We start from the raw sequence: 14,718 nt of genomic DNA on the forward strand, positions 1-14,718 counted from the left end.
AAAAACAGAGCTATCCTATGATCCCACAATCCCACTCCTAGGTATATACCCAAAAGAAAGGAAATCAGTCAATTGAAGATACATCTGCACTCCTACATTTGTTGCAACACTATACAAAATAGCCAAGATTTAGAAGCAATCTAAGTGCCCACCAACAGATGAATGGATTAAGAAATGGTTCAATATACACAATGGAGTATCATTCAGCCACAAAAAAAAGAATGAGATCCTGTCACTTGCAATAACACGTGTGGAACTGGAGGCCATCATGTTAAGTGAAATAAGCCACTTACAGAAAGACAAACATCACATGTTCTCACTTACTTGTGGGAGCTAAAAAATGAGAACAACTGAACTCATGGTGACACAAAGTAGGAAGATGGTTACCAGAGGCTGGGAAAGGTAGTCAGGGTAGAAGGGGATGGTTAATGGGTACAAACAATAGAAAGAATAAGGCCGAGTGTGATGGCTCACACCTGTAATCCCAGCACTTTGGGAGGCCAAGGTGGGCGGATCACCTGAGGCCAGGAGTTCGAGACAAGCCTCGCCAACATGTCAAAACCCCGTCTCTACAAAAAAAAATACAAAAATTAGCTGAGCATGGTGGCATGCACCTGTAGTCCCAGCTGCTCCAGAGGCTGAGGTGGGAGGACCACCTAAGCCCAGAGAGATTTGAGACTATTGTAAGCTGAGATAGTGTCACTGCACCCCAGCCTGGGTGACAGAATGAGACCTTACTTAAAAACAACTTTTTTAATTGTACATTTAAAAATAATTAGAAGAGCGTAACTGGACTGTTTGAACCACAGAGGACAAATGCTTGAGGTGATGGATACCCAGTTTACCCTGATGTGAGCATGCCTGTATCAAAGTACATGTAACCCACAAATATAAACACCTAGTATGTACACACACACACACACACACACACACACACAATTCCTTTGAGACCTCCCCTATGTGAATGTATATTCTTAATGAGGTATTCCCTAAGGACAAAACTAAACTAAAAAAAAAAAATTTTTAACTGTTTTCAACAATCACATTGTTGGTTAAGGTCTTGGCATTGTTATTGTGACTGTGATGCGTATAAGGTGAGATAAAAGCTAAGCAATTCTGTGACAGTTTATGTCTATCATCTTGATGTCCTGGAGAATTGTAATGCCTGACACAGGACAAAGAAGACCTATATTTAAGATAGAAGAGGTTATGAATTTGAACCAGAAGAATCAGTATAATGATGATGAATTTTCTCTTAAAAACAAAACATACATGCATTGACAGGCCAAAGCGGGCGGATCACTTGAGGCCAGGGGTTCGAGACCAGCCTGGGCAACATGGTGAAACCCTGTCTCTGCTAAAAATACAATTAGCCAGGTGTGGTAGCACATGCCTGTAGTCCCAGCTACTTGGGAGGCTGAGGCACGAGAATCACTTGAACCCAGGAGGCTGAGGCTACAGTGAGCCAGGACTGCACCACTGCACTCCAGCCTGGGTGACAGAGAACCCTGGTCTAGAAAACAAAACATACACTTCAATTTCCATCTATGGGAAAGCAATAACCAGCCCAGAAGCAATGAACACACCTAATCAGCCACTGTTCTTTAGAGAAGTAGCTGACCCCAGGTCTGGAGAAGTGAGCCTGAAACATTCTTTACATACAGATAACTACTAGTAGAAATGAGGAAATCAAATCAAATGTGGGACATATGAGGATCAATAACACTAATACTGCAGAGGTTTCAAACATCAAATATGTTAAAATTTACAAGTTCATACTAATGCTTAAGAAAAAATTTATCACGGTGGGGGCCAAAGAATCAACCCATTCTGAAAAAAATAGGTAAGTAAAGGAAAAGCATCCCATATCTGTGTCTTTCTTACACAAACCGTACCGCTAAGTAGCCAAATAGCAGATAAGGGGGAGTTTCTCCTTGCAAAGAAATATTCCCGCTTACAAATGAAAAAGGGATATAGAATTAAGATATCATTATTTTGCAACCCCTAATGAATAAGTGGATCAAAACTAAGCATCAGCTGCTACTCAAATCCCAAAGAAGGCAATCAGTTTGCGCCTCCTATCAGGAAGACCACATCACTGCCTAAAGCAGTCTCATCAAAAAAAAGAAAGAAAAAAACAAACTCTAATCAAGTGTCTATATTTACTTACCAATTTATGAGCTACAGAGAGGGCAAGGGACACGTTAAAGGTACTACATGATTGCAAGCAACAAAGTCAGACCTGGGGAAACCTGTCAGCAGTGCTTCTAAAACTATGTGCTTGATCAGTTTTCTTTTTCTCCCTAATTTTCAATTAACTATAGACCAATAATTCTGTAAAATACAAAAAAAAAAAAAAAGAAATTTAAAAAACCCCACAAAAACATACAAACTCCAATTTTTTTATTGTTAGATTCAATAAATGAACATAAAATCACTGTCAAAATGTTTCTAGAAACTCTCAATTTCTGTACTTAAGTAATCATAAACTAGTACTAAAGTTTCTGAACTGGCACTGCCCTGGGTCCCAAGACATTTTGAGCAGCACTGCTTGGCACAGCCAAGAATCTAGTTTCTTTATCAAATAAATTACAAGGAGGGAAGGAGGAAGAGAAGAACCTATATATTCAAAATAGTATAATTTAAAAGACCTACCAGCCAGTCACAATATATGGATCTTATTTGAATCTGGATTCAGACTCAGTAAAGCAACAACCACAAAAAAAAGATTTATGAAACAGTTGAAAATCTGAACCAAACTATTATTTAAATAACAGATATTTTTAATGGTACTGGATATTTTTAATATAAGGGTTAAAAAGAACCCTTATATTTTAGAAATACACAATGAACAATTAATGAGTAAAACATACTGATATTTAAAGTAATACAAGAGAGTTGGGAGTAGAGATACACACACACAAACACAACTGGCCTTAAGTTGATAATTATTGAAACCAATTAATGTATGAGGGTAATTATCCTATTGTCTTAATATGCTTGCCATCTTCCACAATCAAATAACAAATTAGTAAAATTAAAAATTTAAGTTTTAAAAACCCGACTCCCCTATAAATGTTTTTTAAAGAAGGATTAAAAAGGAGTAATTTTGGAGAGGCAAGTTTCCACAGCATTCTAATGCCAGAAAGGGTAATAAAATCTAAAAACTTATAGAGATCATGTTGAATGTAAACTTTTTTTGCCTTGGAGTCTAGATGCTGAGTTTGAGACCAGCCTGACCAACATGGGGAAACCCTGTCTCTATTAAAAAAAAAAAAAAAAAAAAAAAAAAACCAAAATTAGCCGGGCGTGGTGGCACATGCCCGTAGGCCCAGCTACTCGGGAGGCTGAGGCAGGAGAATCGCTTGAACCCAGGAGATGGAGGTTGCGGTGGGCCAAGATCGTGCCACTGCACTCCAGCCTGGGCAACAAGAGCGAAAGTCTGTCTCAAAAAAAAAAAAAATTAAGTCAGCTGCAATCCTAATTATATCCCTCAATCAACTAATAAGCAGAAACTACTATGTATATGATGTTCCATTTGTGGGGTGTGACTAAAGGAGGAAGATTTTCTGAAAATGCCAAGAACAATACTAAAATTATATGCAAAGAGCACATGTTTATTTTCTGAAAACCTCATACAAATCTTTTGTATTTGAACCCCTATGATAAAAATTACCAGCATTAAGTGCAAAAAGTCCCAGAGAAAAACATTATTTATAATGTATAATTAACAGTCAACATTGGTCACTAGGATAAAACACAAAAATCACCCCTACCATATTTTTATGCTTTAGCAGCTCCTCCTCTCATTCTAATTTAGAATCCCAATTTCAAAAGACTGATCCAGACAAGATTAAAGAAACTTGTAACTTCCCTAGTTACAAAAGTTCCAAAAGCAAGCTGAGGAGAAAGGAAGATTCTTTAAAAGTAAGATTCTTATTCACCATTGACTGTGTTTCTGTAGTTTACAGGCAACTTATTCTCCAATCTTTTAACAGCTCTTCTCCCTCTTATTATCCGGATTCACCTGTAAGGTTTTAATTCCAACAAACTCTTGACAGTAAGCTGCTCCTCTCTCTACCCCACCCCCTTGTCTGTGACTTGTAGTATTCTGTAATTTTACTCAGGCTGTGTGTAAGTCTCAACTAAGTATGCAGTGAGTTTCATAGGAGGTGACAAAGAGGTGCTGCCTTTTTTTCTCAAAGCCCTTCTTACTGACTGTGATGTCTCTCTTGTGCTGTGATGGATATAAGAGATCTAAAAAAAAGTAGAGTTTTTGTTGTTGTTGTTGTTTCCCTCCATTCATCCTTTTGGTATTATTAATTGGTGCACTCTATCTTGAGGCATCAAATACTAAAACAATTGTAAGTACGCAGACTATGTCTGAAGAATGGATCAATCTAAAAACTTAAAAGTATAGGGCTATTTCCATCACCTGCTAGCCATTCAATTATTTTTTGTGCCCTTAAAACTTCTTATAAACATATTCAACTATAATGTTTAAAAAGCTACTCTGGTGGTCCACAGAAGTAATGGCTGCTCTGTAGATTCAAGCTAATAATAAATGACTAGCTTGGTGTTACCTTAAATGGGTTCTGGCAGAAACAGCAAGTGTTACCAGAAGCAGAAAAAATACCTTTCCAACACATATAAAAATCAAGCAAAATTTCATTCAAACCTATCTGGGGAAAACATGCTGTAATCTAACTTTATCCAGAAAAAATTTGAATTTTAAGAAACCTATGACCTGTATACACATGAATGGTTGAAGCAAAGTAAAACACTGTTATGCTGTGACTTCCAGTGATACATGAAGAAGCCCCAAACATCCCAAATCACAGGAGTTGTAGTGAAAAACCTTGTCTGCAATCAGAGGCAAGCAAGTCTTTAAAAAATCAGCCACAAACACAGATGGTATTTTAAATAGACAGTAGGAACATTTATTTTAACACTTCTAAAAGATATTTCTCCATGCCTGATGATTTGATATAAAAATCAAACCCATCATACTTTCCCCATCAGTCTCTCTACATTTAGGGCAATCAGAAATTTGTACAACACGAATATTTGCTTCTGAAACGAAAATTACAAATTAAATGATAACAAAAATACACAAATCAACTGGACCCTAAACAAATTTCTAGTGAATTCTTTCCCCTTTCTCCCAATCACCTAGAGCTTCTTTCTTCAGCCTCATTCTGCTCCTTTTCCTTTCTTTGCTTGGCCATGAATTTCTGTTAAAAGCAATTTGCAATATAAAATACTTATTAGACGTTATTTTGCTATGTGTGCAAACTTATCTACTGTATATTTTATTTATAATTTAAAAGAAACTGATCCTACAAAATATTATAAACACAGTGCCTTATATAACCATTTCTTCCTTTCATTCATCAGTCATTTGATGTTCATGATACACCAGGTATTACGCTTGGCGCCTGAGGATTCGGTGGGCAACAAGACAGATAGAATCTTTTATACAATAAAGCTTACATTCTAATGGGAGAAGAGAAACAATAAAAGAAAAAAATAAAATACTTTGGAGGCGGTGGTAAGCACTTTAAAGACAGTGCAACAATGTAATTGAGGCTGAACTTTTTTGGGGGTTCTACTTTAGCTAGGTCTTTCTTAAGCAGACCTTTCTGGGGAACTGATATTTGAGATGAAAAACACGAAGAACTGGCCATGCAAGTAGGACTGGGAAGGGGCAAAAGAACAGCAATATAAAGGTGCAAACGCAGCAGTGGGTCTTTCATGTATGAAAAACAGAACAAAGGAAGCCAGAAAAGCTGAAACACAAAAAGCACTCAGAGAAGTAGAAAGAAATCAGATCACGCAGGGCTTTAAAGACCCAAAATAAGAAGTTTAGATATTAGACCAAGTGCAATATGAAGCTACTAGAAGGTTTTAAATGGAAAAGTGACATGATGAACTAAGTTAAGCACACAGGTAGCAAAGCACAATGTATAAGAGCTTGGGCCTAGAATGAAATAGAGCTGAGTTCAAATCCTAGGTCTGCTACTAACTAGCTATGTGACCGTGGGTTTAGATACGTAACCTCCTTAAGTCTATTTTCTCATCTTTAAGATTGGAATAATAGCATCTACCTCATGAAGTTGATGAGGAGATTAAATAAGCTTCCAGCATAGAACAGCTCAATAAATGTTAGATGAGTGTCTGTGCCACAAATTCAACAGAGAGGATGTACAAAACTCTCAAATATTCAGCAGGAACTAGAGTCACCACTTCAATTATGGTTAATGATGATTCTCCAGAGTAACACTTCTTAAAGATGTGTACAATTTAAAAAAGGTTTTGTGATTAAATCAGTTTAATAAATGGGTTGCATGAAGTTAAGCAGGATTCATTCTGGCTAGACAATTCAGAAACTTTAATATGCTAATGTCTACATGACAAGAGGGCATCAAAATATACAGTTTCTTACTTTAATAATGGAGTGTCATATGAGACTAGTGATCTGCACAATCTACTCTGGCAAATGTTGCTGTTCAAGGAAAAGGAATAAGGACTAGAAATTACAGGTAAGGTACACTGAAGGAGAAAACAGGACTTAAGAGGAATAAACTGGCATAAACATTCTCCTAAAGGGGGGGAAAATGTACGTTTGGGGAGATAAATAATTTGATTCTAAGACAATAACAACACCTCAAGATTTTGTAACAATTTTTAAAATTACCTCAGTATTTTGTTTATGACGTGTACTCTTGCAGTGATTTGTCATTGCTTTTTCACCTGAGTAGAAGAGGGAACAAATTGGACAGAAGAATCCAGCCTTAGGTACAAGAAAGTCTAATTCTAGAGGATAAGAAGAGACAAGAAGAAAATTAACAATAATTAATCTCCAGTTGTGTTCATCGATTTATTTATTTATTTGAGACAGAGTCTCACTCTGTCATCCAGGTTGGAGTGCAGTGGCGCTATCTCAGCTCACTGCAACCTCTGCCTCCTGGGTTCAAGTGATTCTCCTGCCTCAGGCTCCCGAATAGCTAGGATTACAGGTGCGTGCCACCACGCCTGGCTAATTTTGTATTTTTAGTAGAGATGAGTTTTTATCATGTTGCCCAGGCTGGTCTCGAACTCCTGACCTCCCCTATAGGATGTGCCTGCCTTGGTCTCCCAAAGTGCTGGGATTACAGGTGGGAGCCACCACAAATGGCCTTCATCAATTTATTTAAACATGACAAAAATATTAAGCACAGTATATACTTAAAGAACAGTACACACTGCTATAAATTTAGGGATCAATAGTAGTAATTTTAATCAGAAAATGTAAGTCTTTATTTCGTTAACACATTCTATAATATTCCAGAGCCTCTAGGGAATGCCAGTATGCCACTGCTTTGGTATAATGCCAAGTTGAATAATTCCCACGGAGAATCTTCAGATAACAAAGAACTGTTCAATAATCCTTCAGAATACCAAGTCATTAGATAAGAACCTAACAGTCTAAAATATACCTCTGGCTGGGAGAGGTGGCTCAAGCCTATAATCCCAGCACTTTAGGGGGCCAAGGCGGGCAGACTGCTTGAGCTCAGGGGTTTGAGACCAGCCTAAGCAACAAGGTGAAACCCTGTATCTACCAAAAATACAAAAATTAGCCAGGTGTGGTGGTAGACGCCTGTAGTCCCAGCTACTCATGAGGCTGAGGCGAGAGGATTGCCTGAGCCTGGGAGGAAAGGGTTGCAGTTAGCTGAGATCACATCACTGCACTCCAGCTTGGCTGACAGAGTGAGACCCTGTCTCAAAATAAAATATAATAAAAATAAACCTCTTAGGAATCCCATTAAAATAAAAGAGAGACAAGAGGTAGAATGATGGGCAACTGTCTGATTGAGGAGTATGATGGCTGAATAAGGTCCCCCTCAGCTCACCTTAGCTGACCATGAACAAAGTCGGCTAGCAAAGATTTTCAGCATGTTCTGCTTAACTGGAGTGACTTTCTGCCTGGGCAAGTATAACTCAATTCTCACCAGAGTGGCAAAGAAAGCACCAGGAATAAAAGAAGAGATACATCCCAGATTTCAAGAGTGCAGTAAAAATATCCTTCTCAGGTAAAAACAGCCCAGTAAGCTGTCTTCAAAAATGCCACTGTGTAAAACATGCAAATTTCCACTATAAAATGACAATGCAGGCAAGTTTACCCAATTACTCACCTAAACAATAGAATACTTATTATGGTGTTGATTTTTAAATTTCATATGGGTAAGAAAAAAATGTCATTTTAACTTTACCCTCAGGGACATCAGATGCCACTGATTTGCCTGAAGAAGAGTCTTCAGTCTTCTTGCGTTTTCGCTCTGGTTCTGAATCCTTTAATCCAGATTCCTCATCAACTAAAATTTTTTGAGGAAAAAAAGCTATTCAGAATAGATTTACAGACTTTGTAAAGTTAACATCGGATAATTCTTACCTTTTTCTTTCTCAGGGAAAACCTCCCTTTGTTAACCCTATCTGGTCATTCTTTGCACAATATTCTCCAAGATTCTTTAACGTAAGGAATAAATGGGTAAATCCATTCGAATGGATTTAGGAATAGAAGTCTAAAGCTAACAGCAAATTTTATTTATATATGTTCCAGGCAGAATTTAATGAGTAATACAAGTCCTATCATTACTGGCAAGAGAACTTATATATGCAAAGTGCTAAGTTGAGCAGAGAGTAGAGATTAAGGGAAAAGGATACCAGCAGAAATTGATTCTATGGCCCAATACTGAGGCCCTTCCAATCTAGAAAATTGAGCCTAAACTGATAGCCTAAGACCCCTGTTAGAATCACAAGTAAAATTATTAATATAAATGTTAAAGCCCACCAAAGTGAGTAACATGTAAGAAGCACTCAATGTTAGCAGACTCTGCATACTATGATCTTGGGGACAGACAAAAATGAAGACTGGTTCCTGTTAGCAGACTCTGCATACTATGATCTTGGGGACAGACAAAAATGAAGACTGATTCCAAGCAATTCTGATTACCCTCAGTAGCTGAAATGCCTTACTGTTGCCTAATACTTGACAAAACCCTTTTACATATATAATCATTCATTTAGCTTTTACCTCATGTAAGATAGGTAGGTCAAATCATTATTAACCCATCCCTATTTCTTCAGAGATGTAGAAAGCACAATCAAAAGAGGTAATAAACACATATGCCCAAGGCTGCATAGCTAGTGACTGACACAGGCTTGAACCAAGACTTTATGACTTCAAGTTCAGTGTTCCCTCCATACATCTGGGCTACTCTTTAGTATTCCTGAAGGGATGGCCAGGAACTTTGAAATCATTACTTACTCTTATTCCTCACACTTTACTGATCATCAAGTCCTACAATCAGTAAGAAAAAGATATCTTCCTTAACTTGATGGTTAAAACAATCTGGTTTCCTTGCCTCCAATCTCTTTCTATAATTGTTTATTTCTTCATCAGGGTAATAAACTTTCCCAAACATATCTGTTCCTGCCACTCCAAAGGCACATTTATCTTAATAATATATAACATATTAAAATTATATATTTAAAATAGATTAAAATAAATGATTTAAGTTTACAATTGTGTGGAAAAATGACTTTTTCTTAAGCTAGGTCCTTTTGTCAAAACATATTGTTCATTAGTAAAAATATATTGTTACGTAAGCAGTAACTAAATCATCCTTTTATATTACTCAGTTGCAATGAGGTAGTTCTAAGCAAGCTGATTGCCAAGGTTGCCCTAACATACACAAATTCTGAAGTCGGGGGGTGACCTCGTGAAATCATGCGAGAACCTAATTACTGAACCACCACCTATGGCTTGGTTATCAAAGATTGTTTATGGAAAAGAACAGATAAGGAAGAAGGAATACCCACTTGACCATGACTTGGCAAAGAGTTTCGAGAGAGGGCATCATCAAAAGTAACCAATCATGTGGAAAAGTCAAGTAAGACTAACTTAAGAAGAAAACACTTCAAAAAATCACGTTTGACAACAACCTAATGGGGGTTTCATCAACATCATTTTCAGGAAGGTGGTAGGAGAAAGAAACCAAAATACATTCAGTTCAATGGGAAATTAAGACGTAAAAGTAGGTGGTTCTTTCTAGATGTTTTGCTCTAAAAGCAAGTAGAAAAGATAGAAGCTAGAGAGATTTCAAGGTCAAAGGGATACTTCTTTCAATGTGAAAAACTTGGCCAAATTTTATATTTTATGTGTATAAAGCAAAATATAAGTTGGCACACAAGGGAGATCCTAGATTTACTCTGGCAAATAAAAACGAAAGCAAGGACATCCAGTGAGAAACGGGTTAGGTACTGTAGAAGGGGGAAAAGGCTAATTTTACATCTGGTTAGGAAATAGTAAAGGAAGGAGACCTCTAATATATTGGGAGCAGCACTGACAGCCCACCTGAAATCCTTGGACCAAATCATACTTGGTAAGTTTTCCTTAGAGAAGATAGGATAGGAAAGAAAGAGGGCAATGAGGGTGCTACAAAGAGAATGGTAAAAGCAATACCCTTACAGTGCTCTATTTAAATCATACTGGCAAGGTGATTTTTTGCTTAACCTCTCTGAATCAATAAACCCCTTGAGAGCAAGAGCTATGTACTTTCTTTTGTCTACCCTTTTTAACACTGTTATGAAGGATGCCCAACAGGACAAGTATCTGTTGAGTGACTAAAGTATTCTCTCTCACTAGACATTTCCTTATTTGTTTCAAGTTAAATTTTATAAACCCTGTTAAGGCTTCTTGTTTAATTCATTGGCTGGCTGCTGACAAGCATCCACAAAGCAAGGTCCACAAATAATAGCTAGTTAATAAATAATTTCTATCTGATGCTGCAACATGGTCAGAAAACCTTTCGAGGACCATTTCCTCTAATCTGTCACATTCTAATATCAATAATCCATTCTCTCTACATTACAAAGATCAAAATGTTACCCACATCTAATAACTATAGTTGACTTTTCCCACCCCTGCTCTATTCCACTGATTTTCTACTTTTCTTCTTAGATAGATCTTTACAACTTCAACTACCCTCTTGTGTTGTGTAACTTTCCTTCCCATTCCAACAATCCTGCTTTACCTTCACTCATCTGGAAGGCCTCTTCACCTTTTGCTGGTTCTGTCACAACAGCTTTTTCTGATGGCAGAGTTTTCCCAATTCTAACTCTCTTGGTTGGAGTTTTAGCTTTAAAAAGAAAGTCCTAATTTATTGCTCTAGTAACAGTATTTAAATTGCTTTAAATTAAACATATTATACTGTCTGAATCAACATTATACATTTTTGCAAAAAATACCCAAATTTGGGTGGGAAGCCTACTGCTAATATAAAATAGAAGAATTCTATTTTAAAATAATCAGTTTAATCTAAGCATTTCCTTTTGTTCCCAGTTATCATTTTCAAAGTAACTATGCTTTTCTAACTTCTTTTCCCAGGGTGTCCATAAATGTTTTTCTAATTTGTTCCATAAGCCTGTGGGACCTTCCTTGTATTTTATTCTTAGTTGAGTTAAATCTTTCAGAAGGTTTTTCTTCTTCTTTTTGGAGACAAAGTGGCTCACTCTGTTACCAAGGCTGGAGTGCAGTGGCACAACCATTGCTCACCACAACCTCGACCTTCTGGGCTCAAGCGATCCTCTCGCCTCAGTCTCCAAAGCAGCTGGGACCACAGATGCATGCCACTGTCCCTGGCTCATTTTTTAATTTTTTGTAGAGACGGAATCTTGCTAGGCTGCCCAGACTGGTGTGGCACTCCTGGCCTCAAGTGATCCTCCCATCTCGGCTTCCCAAAGTGCTGAGATTACGGGAGTGAGCCACAATACTTGGCCTCAAGATTTTCTTAATGGAAATTATGTTTATCTCCCTCAAGTTCGGAAAGTGAGCTGCCCTACTATTCTGTATCATTACAATATTGCTTTAAAATCAAATAGTTCCTTTATAAATAGTTCTTAATCCTAAGTCTAAGCAAAAACTGGGAGGTAATATGATGTAAATATTCTTCTATTTATCAAAAGTTGTCTTTTTCCCACAATACAAATACATCATTTTTATTCCAATTCTAATTTGGCTACTTTAGTTTGTTTTCTGTTTTTTTGTCATCCTTTCTGGAAGTACAACCTGGAGCAAGTTCTGCTGTAAAACTTTAAAAAACTGTGAAACTTGTACACATTTCTTTGGAAAATTTATTGTTGACTTTAACTGTTTGTTGGCCTCTAATATCAATACTGGGTGACATTATTGTTAATGCCACAACATGTATTTTAAAATTAATTTTAAATGTAATCCCCTCATAAAACAGACTATCCCTTCCAAGTATCTACCTGTTAAGTGTCTTTCAATCATGGTTTTTAGATCTTCTTCCATAACATTCTCATTTACTGGACCCACTTGGGACAAGGATTCAAGTTTTGTCTTTTTTGTGTCCACAGCTCTCTTCTTTCTATTCCCTTTTTTATCTGTGGGATGGTCATTTTTGCTTTGTGCTAACTCAACTTTTAAATCATTATCTCCATCTTCCTCCTCTCCAACTTCATCAACAGTAACAAAATTAAGCTCTTCTTTAAGGTTGTTAAAATCCGCCAGAGAGTCTTCATCCTCTTCAGTTACTTCATCCAAAGTCACTAAATGCAAATCACTGCTGTCATCTTGTATTTCATCTACAGTAACTAAAGTAGAAGGGTCTTCGGGCATCTGAGAAGAAATGAAGCCAATGGAATCCCTTACAGTATCTCCTTCATTTCCTTTAGTATTTAAAGTGGCAAAAGTTATGTTTGCTGACTCATTCAAAGGTAGCTCTTCCACTTCTCCAATTTCATCCACAGTTACCAAGCGTTCCTGTTTGAGGAGATCTTGTTCTTCAGCCACTGACAGAACAGTAACATCTTTGGGTTCACTGTGGGAAATGCAATCATCTTGGTCAATTAATTCATCTAATGTAAAAAGTGAATTTGAATTTTTTACCATTTCTTCCATATTTAGTTCTTCTTCATCAATTACTTCATCCACAGTGACTAGAGCTTGTACTAGATGTGCAGCTGCATCTTCCTCTTCCCCAATCTCATCCAATGTTACAAAAGATAGTTCTCCCTCAACACCACGAGGAGTGGAAGTTTTCCCCTTTTTCTTCTTTAAGTTAAGTTCAGAGAAAGGAACATTTTTGAGAGTTTCTTTCCTTTTTCCCTTCAGTGGATTCTGCTTGGCCTGAGAAGGATTCACTTCTTCTATAACCTCATCCACAGTAACAAATTCATCCAAATTAAATGGAAATAATGGCTCCTGTTGGAAAGTTAAAAATCATAGTATTGTAAACAAATTTTGACCACTGGCTAGATTCCAAATAGTCACAATAAATGTGCATGCAGATCATTTGGGAGAATTTCACTACAAATTAGGTTTCCTAAAGGCTAAAATTAGAGTTATTTTTTTTAAAGCCCCACAAATGACTTAGCTATAATTCACAAAGTATAAGCCAAAGGTAAAATCCTAACAGTATCAACCTAATTCCACTTTTACTTAAATTCAATAAGATTACATTTCCTAAATGATGAGTTTTGAAGTATGACACATAAAAATACATTTAAAGTATCTGTCAGACAATACAAAGGATTTACTGTTCCATATGTCAAACACCTAATAAGTGTTCCAGAAGACTTACTGGACTTCTAAAAGCACCTCAAATATAGTTAGAAAGTAAACAGCTAATTAGGCTGTTCCATTTATCAGTATATATTGATTACATATTAATTTAATTATATATAGAATACATATTTTAAGAAATACAGGCCGGGCGTGGTGGCTCATGCCTGTAATCCCAGCACTTTGGGAGGCTGATCACCTGAAGTCAGGAGTTCTAGACCAGCCTGGCCAACATGGTGAAACCCCATCTCTACTAAAAATACAAAAATTAGCTGGGTGTGGTGGCAGATGCCACCCAGCTACTCGGGAGGCTGAGGCAGGAGAATCACTTGAACCTGGGAGGCAGAGGTTGCAGTGAGCCGAGATCACGCCATTGCACTCCAGCCTGGGGGACAGGAGTGAGATTTCGTTGCAAAATAATAATAATAATAATAATAATAGAAATATAATGGTTACATTTTGAGAAAGTTGTATGACAAAATTATTACTAAGACACAATGCCTAACATAACTGTATTTGAAAACAACAGTATCTGTAATTTTTTAAAATGCCGTCAATAGTAAAGAAGATAAATTCCTACCAGGGCTCCTATACATTTAGTATGTTATTAATGATCAACTGCTATTATATATAATAACGACATAGAATATGTACCCTGTAATTTCTAGGGAGAATATCTACAAGCGATTGAACTATCAAATTAACAAAGCAAACTGAAGTAGCCACAATTCTTACTTCTGCTTTAGTAGCCATAATCCCTACTTCTGCTTTAGTGGCCATAATCCTTATTTCTGCTTAAAACTAGTAACATTTCTCCTTGCCCCAACAACATAGGCCCAAATTCATCCCCTACCAGGTAAGAAAAGTAAAATGACTGAAAAAAAATTCTATGAATGGTAAAAACCTAAAATAACAACCAAATATAAAATATGTTTGACAATAGAACTTGGTACCAGTACCAGTAAAGTAAATCTTAGAGCCCATCCACTTACGGCTAAATTAGAGCCAAAAGGATAACCTGTTTTAACAAAATGAGGATGACTCAAGTCAAATGTCAGTCTCTTTTACATATATAAATTTTTTTTTCTGTG

At 36.9% G+C, this 14,718-nt stretch overlaps 1 protein-coding gene across 3 annotated transcripts in view; it reads right to left on the reverse strand.

Annotated features, from left to right (window-relative positions):
* Positions 1-4,914: 4,914 nt before the first annotated feature.
* ZNF638 (zinc finger protein 638) overlaps positions 4,915-14,718 on the reverse strand; it is a 152,391-nt gene continuing 142,587 nt past the window's right edge. For 2 of the 3 annotated variants that reach the window (XM_054476648.1, XM_063648591.1), the window contains exons 24-28: positions 12,313-13,267; positions 11,076-11,180; positions 8,253-8,354; positions 6,698-6,816; positions 4,915-5,234 (exon numbers count right to left, since the gene is read on the reverse strand). In XM_054476648.1, coding sequence (XP_054332623.1) covers positions 5,169-5,234; positions 6,698-6,816; positions 8,253-8,354; positions 11,076-11,180; positions 12,313-13,267 — 1,347 coding nt within the window. In that variant the 3' untranslated portion in view covers positions 4,915-5,168. The remainder of the gene's footprint in view (positions 5,235-6,697; positions 6,817-8,252; positions 8,355-11,075; positions 11,181-12,312; positions 13,268-14,718) is intronic. The other variant, XM_054476649.2, reaches the window with a different exon arrangement.

Source organism: Pongo pygmaeus, chromosome 12 (assembly GCF_028885625.2).
Source record: "Pongo pygmaeus isolate AG05252 chromosome 12, NHGRI_mPonPyg2-v2.0_pri, whole genome shotgun sequence".
NCBI lineage: Eukaryota > Metazoa > Chordata > Mammalia > Primates > Hominidae > Pongo > Pongo pygmaeus.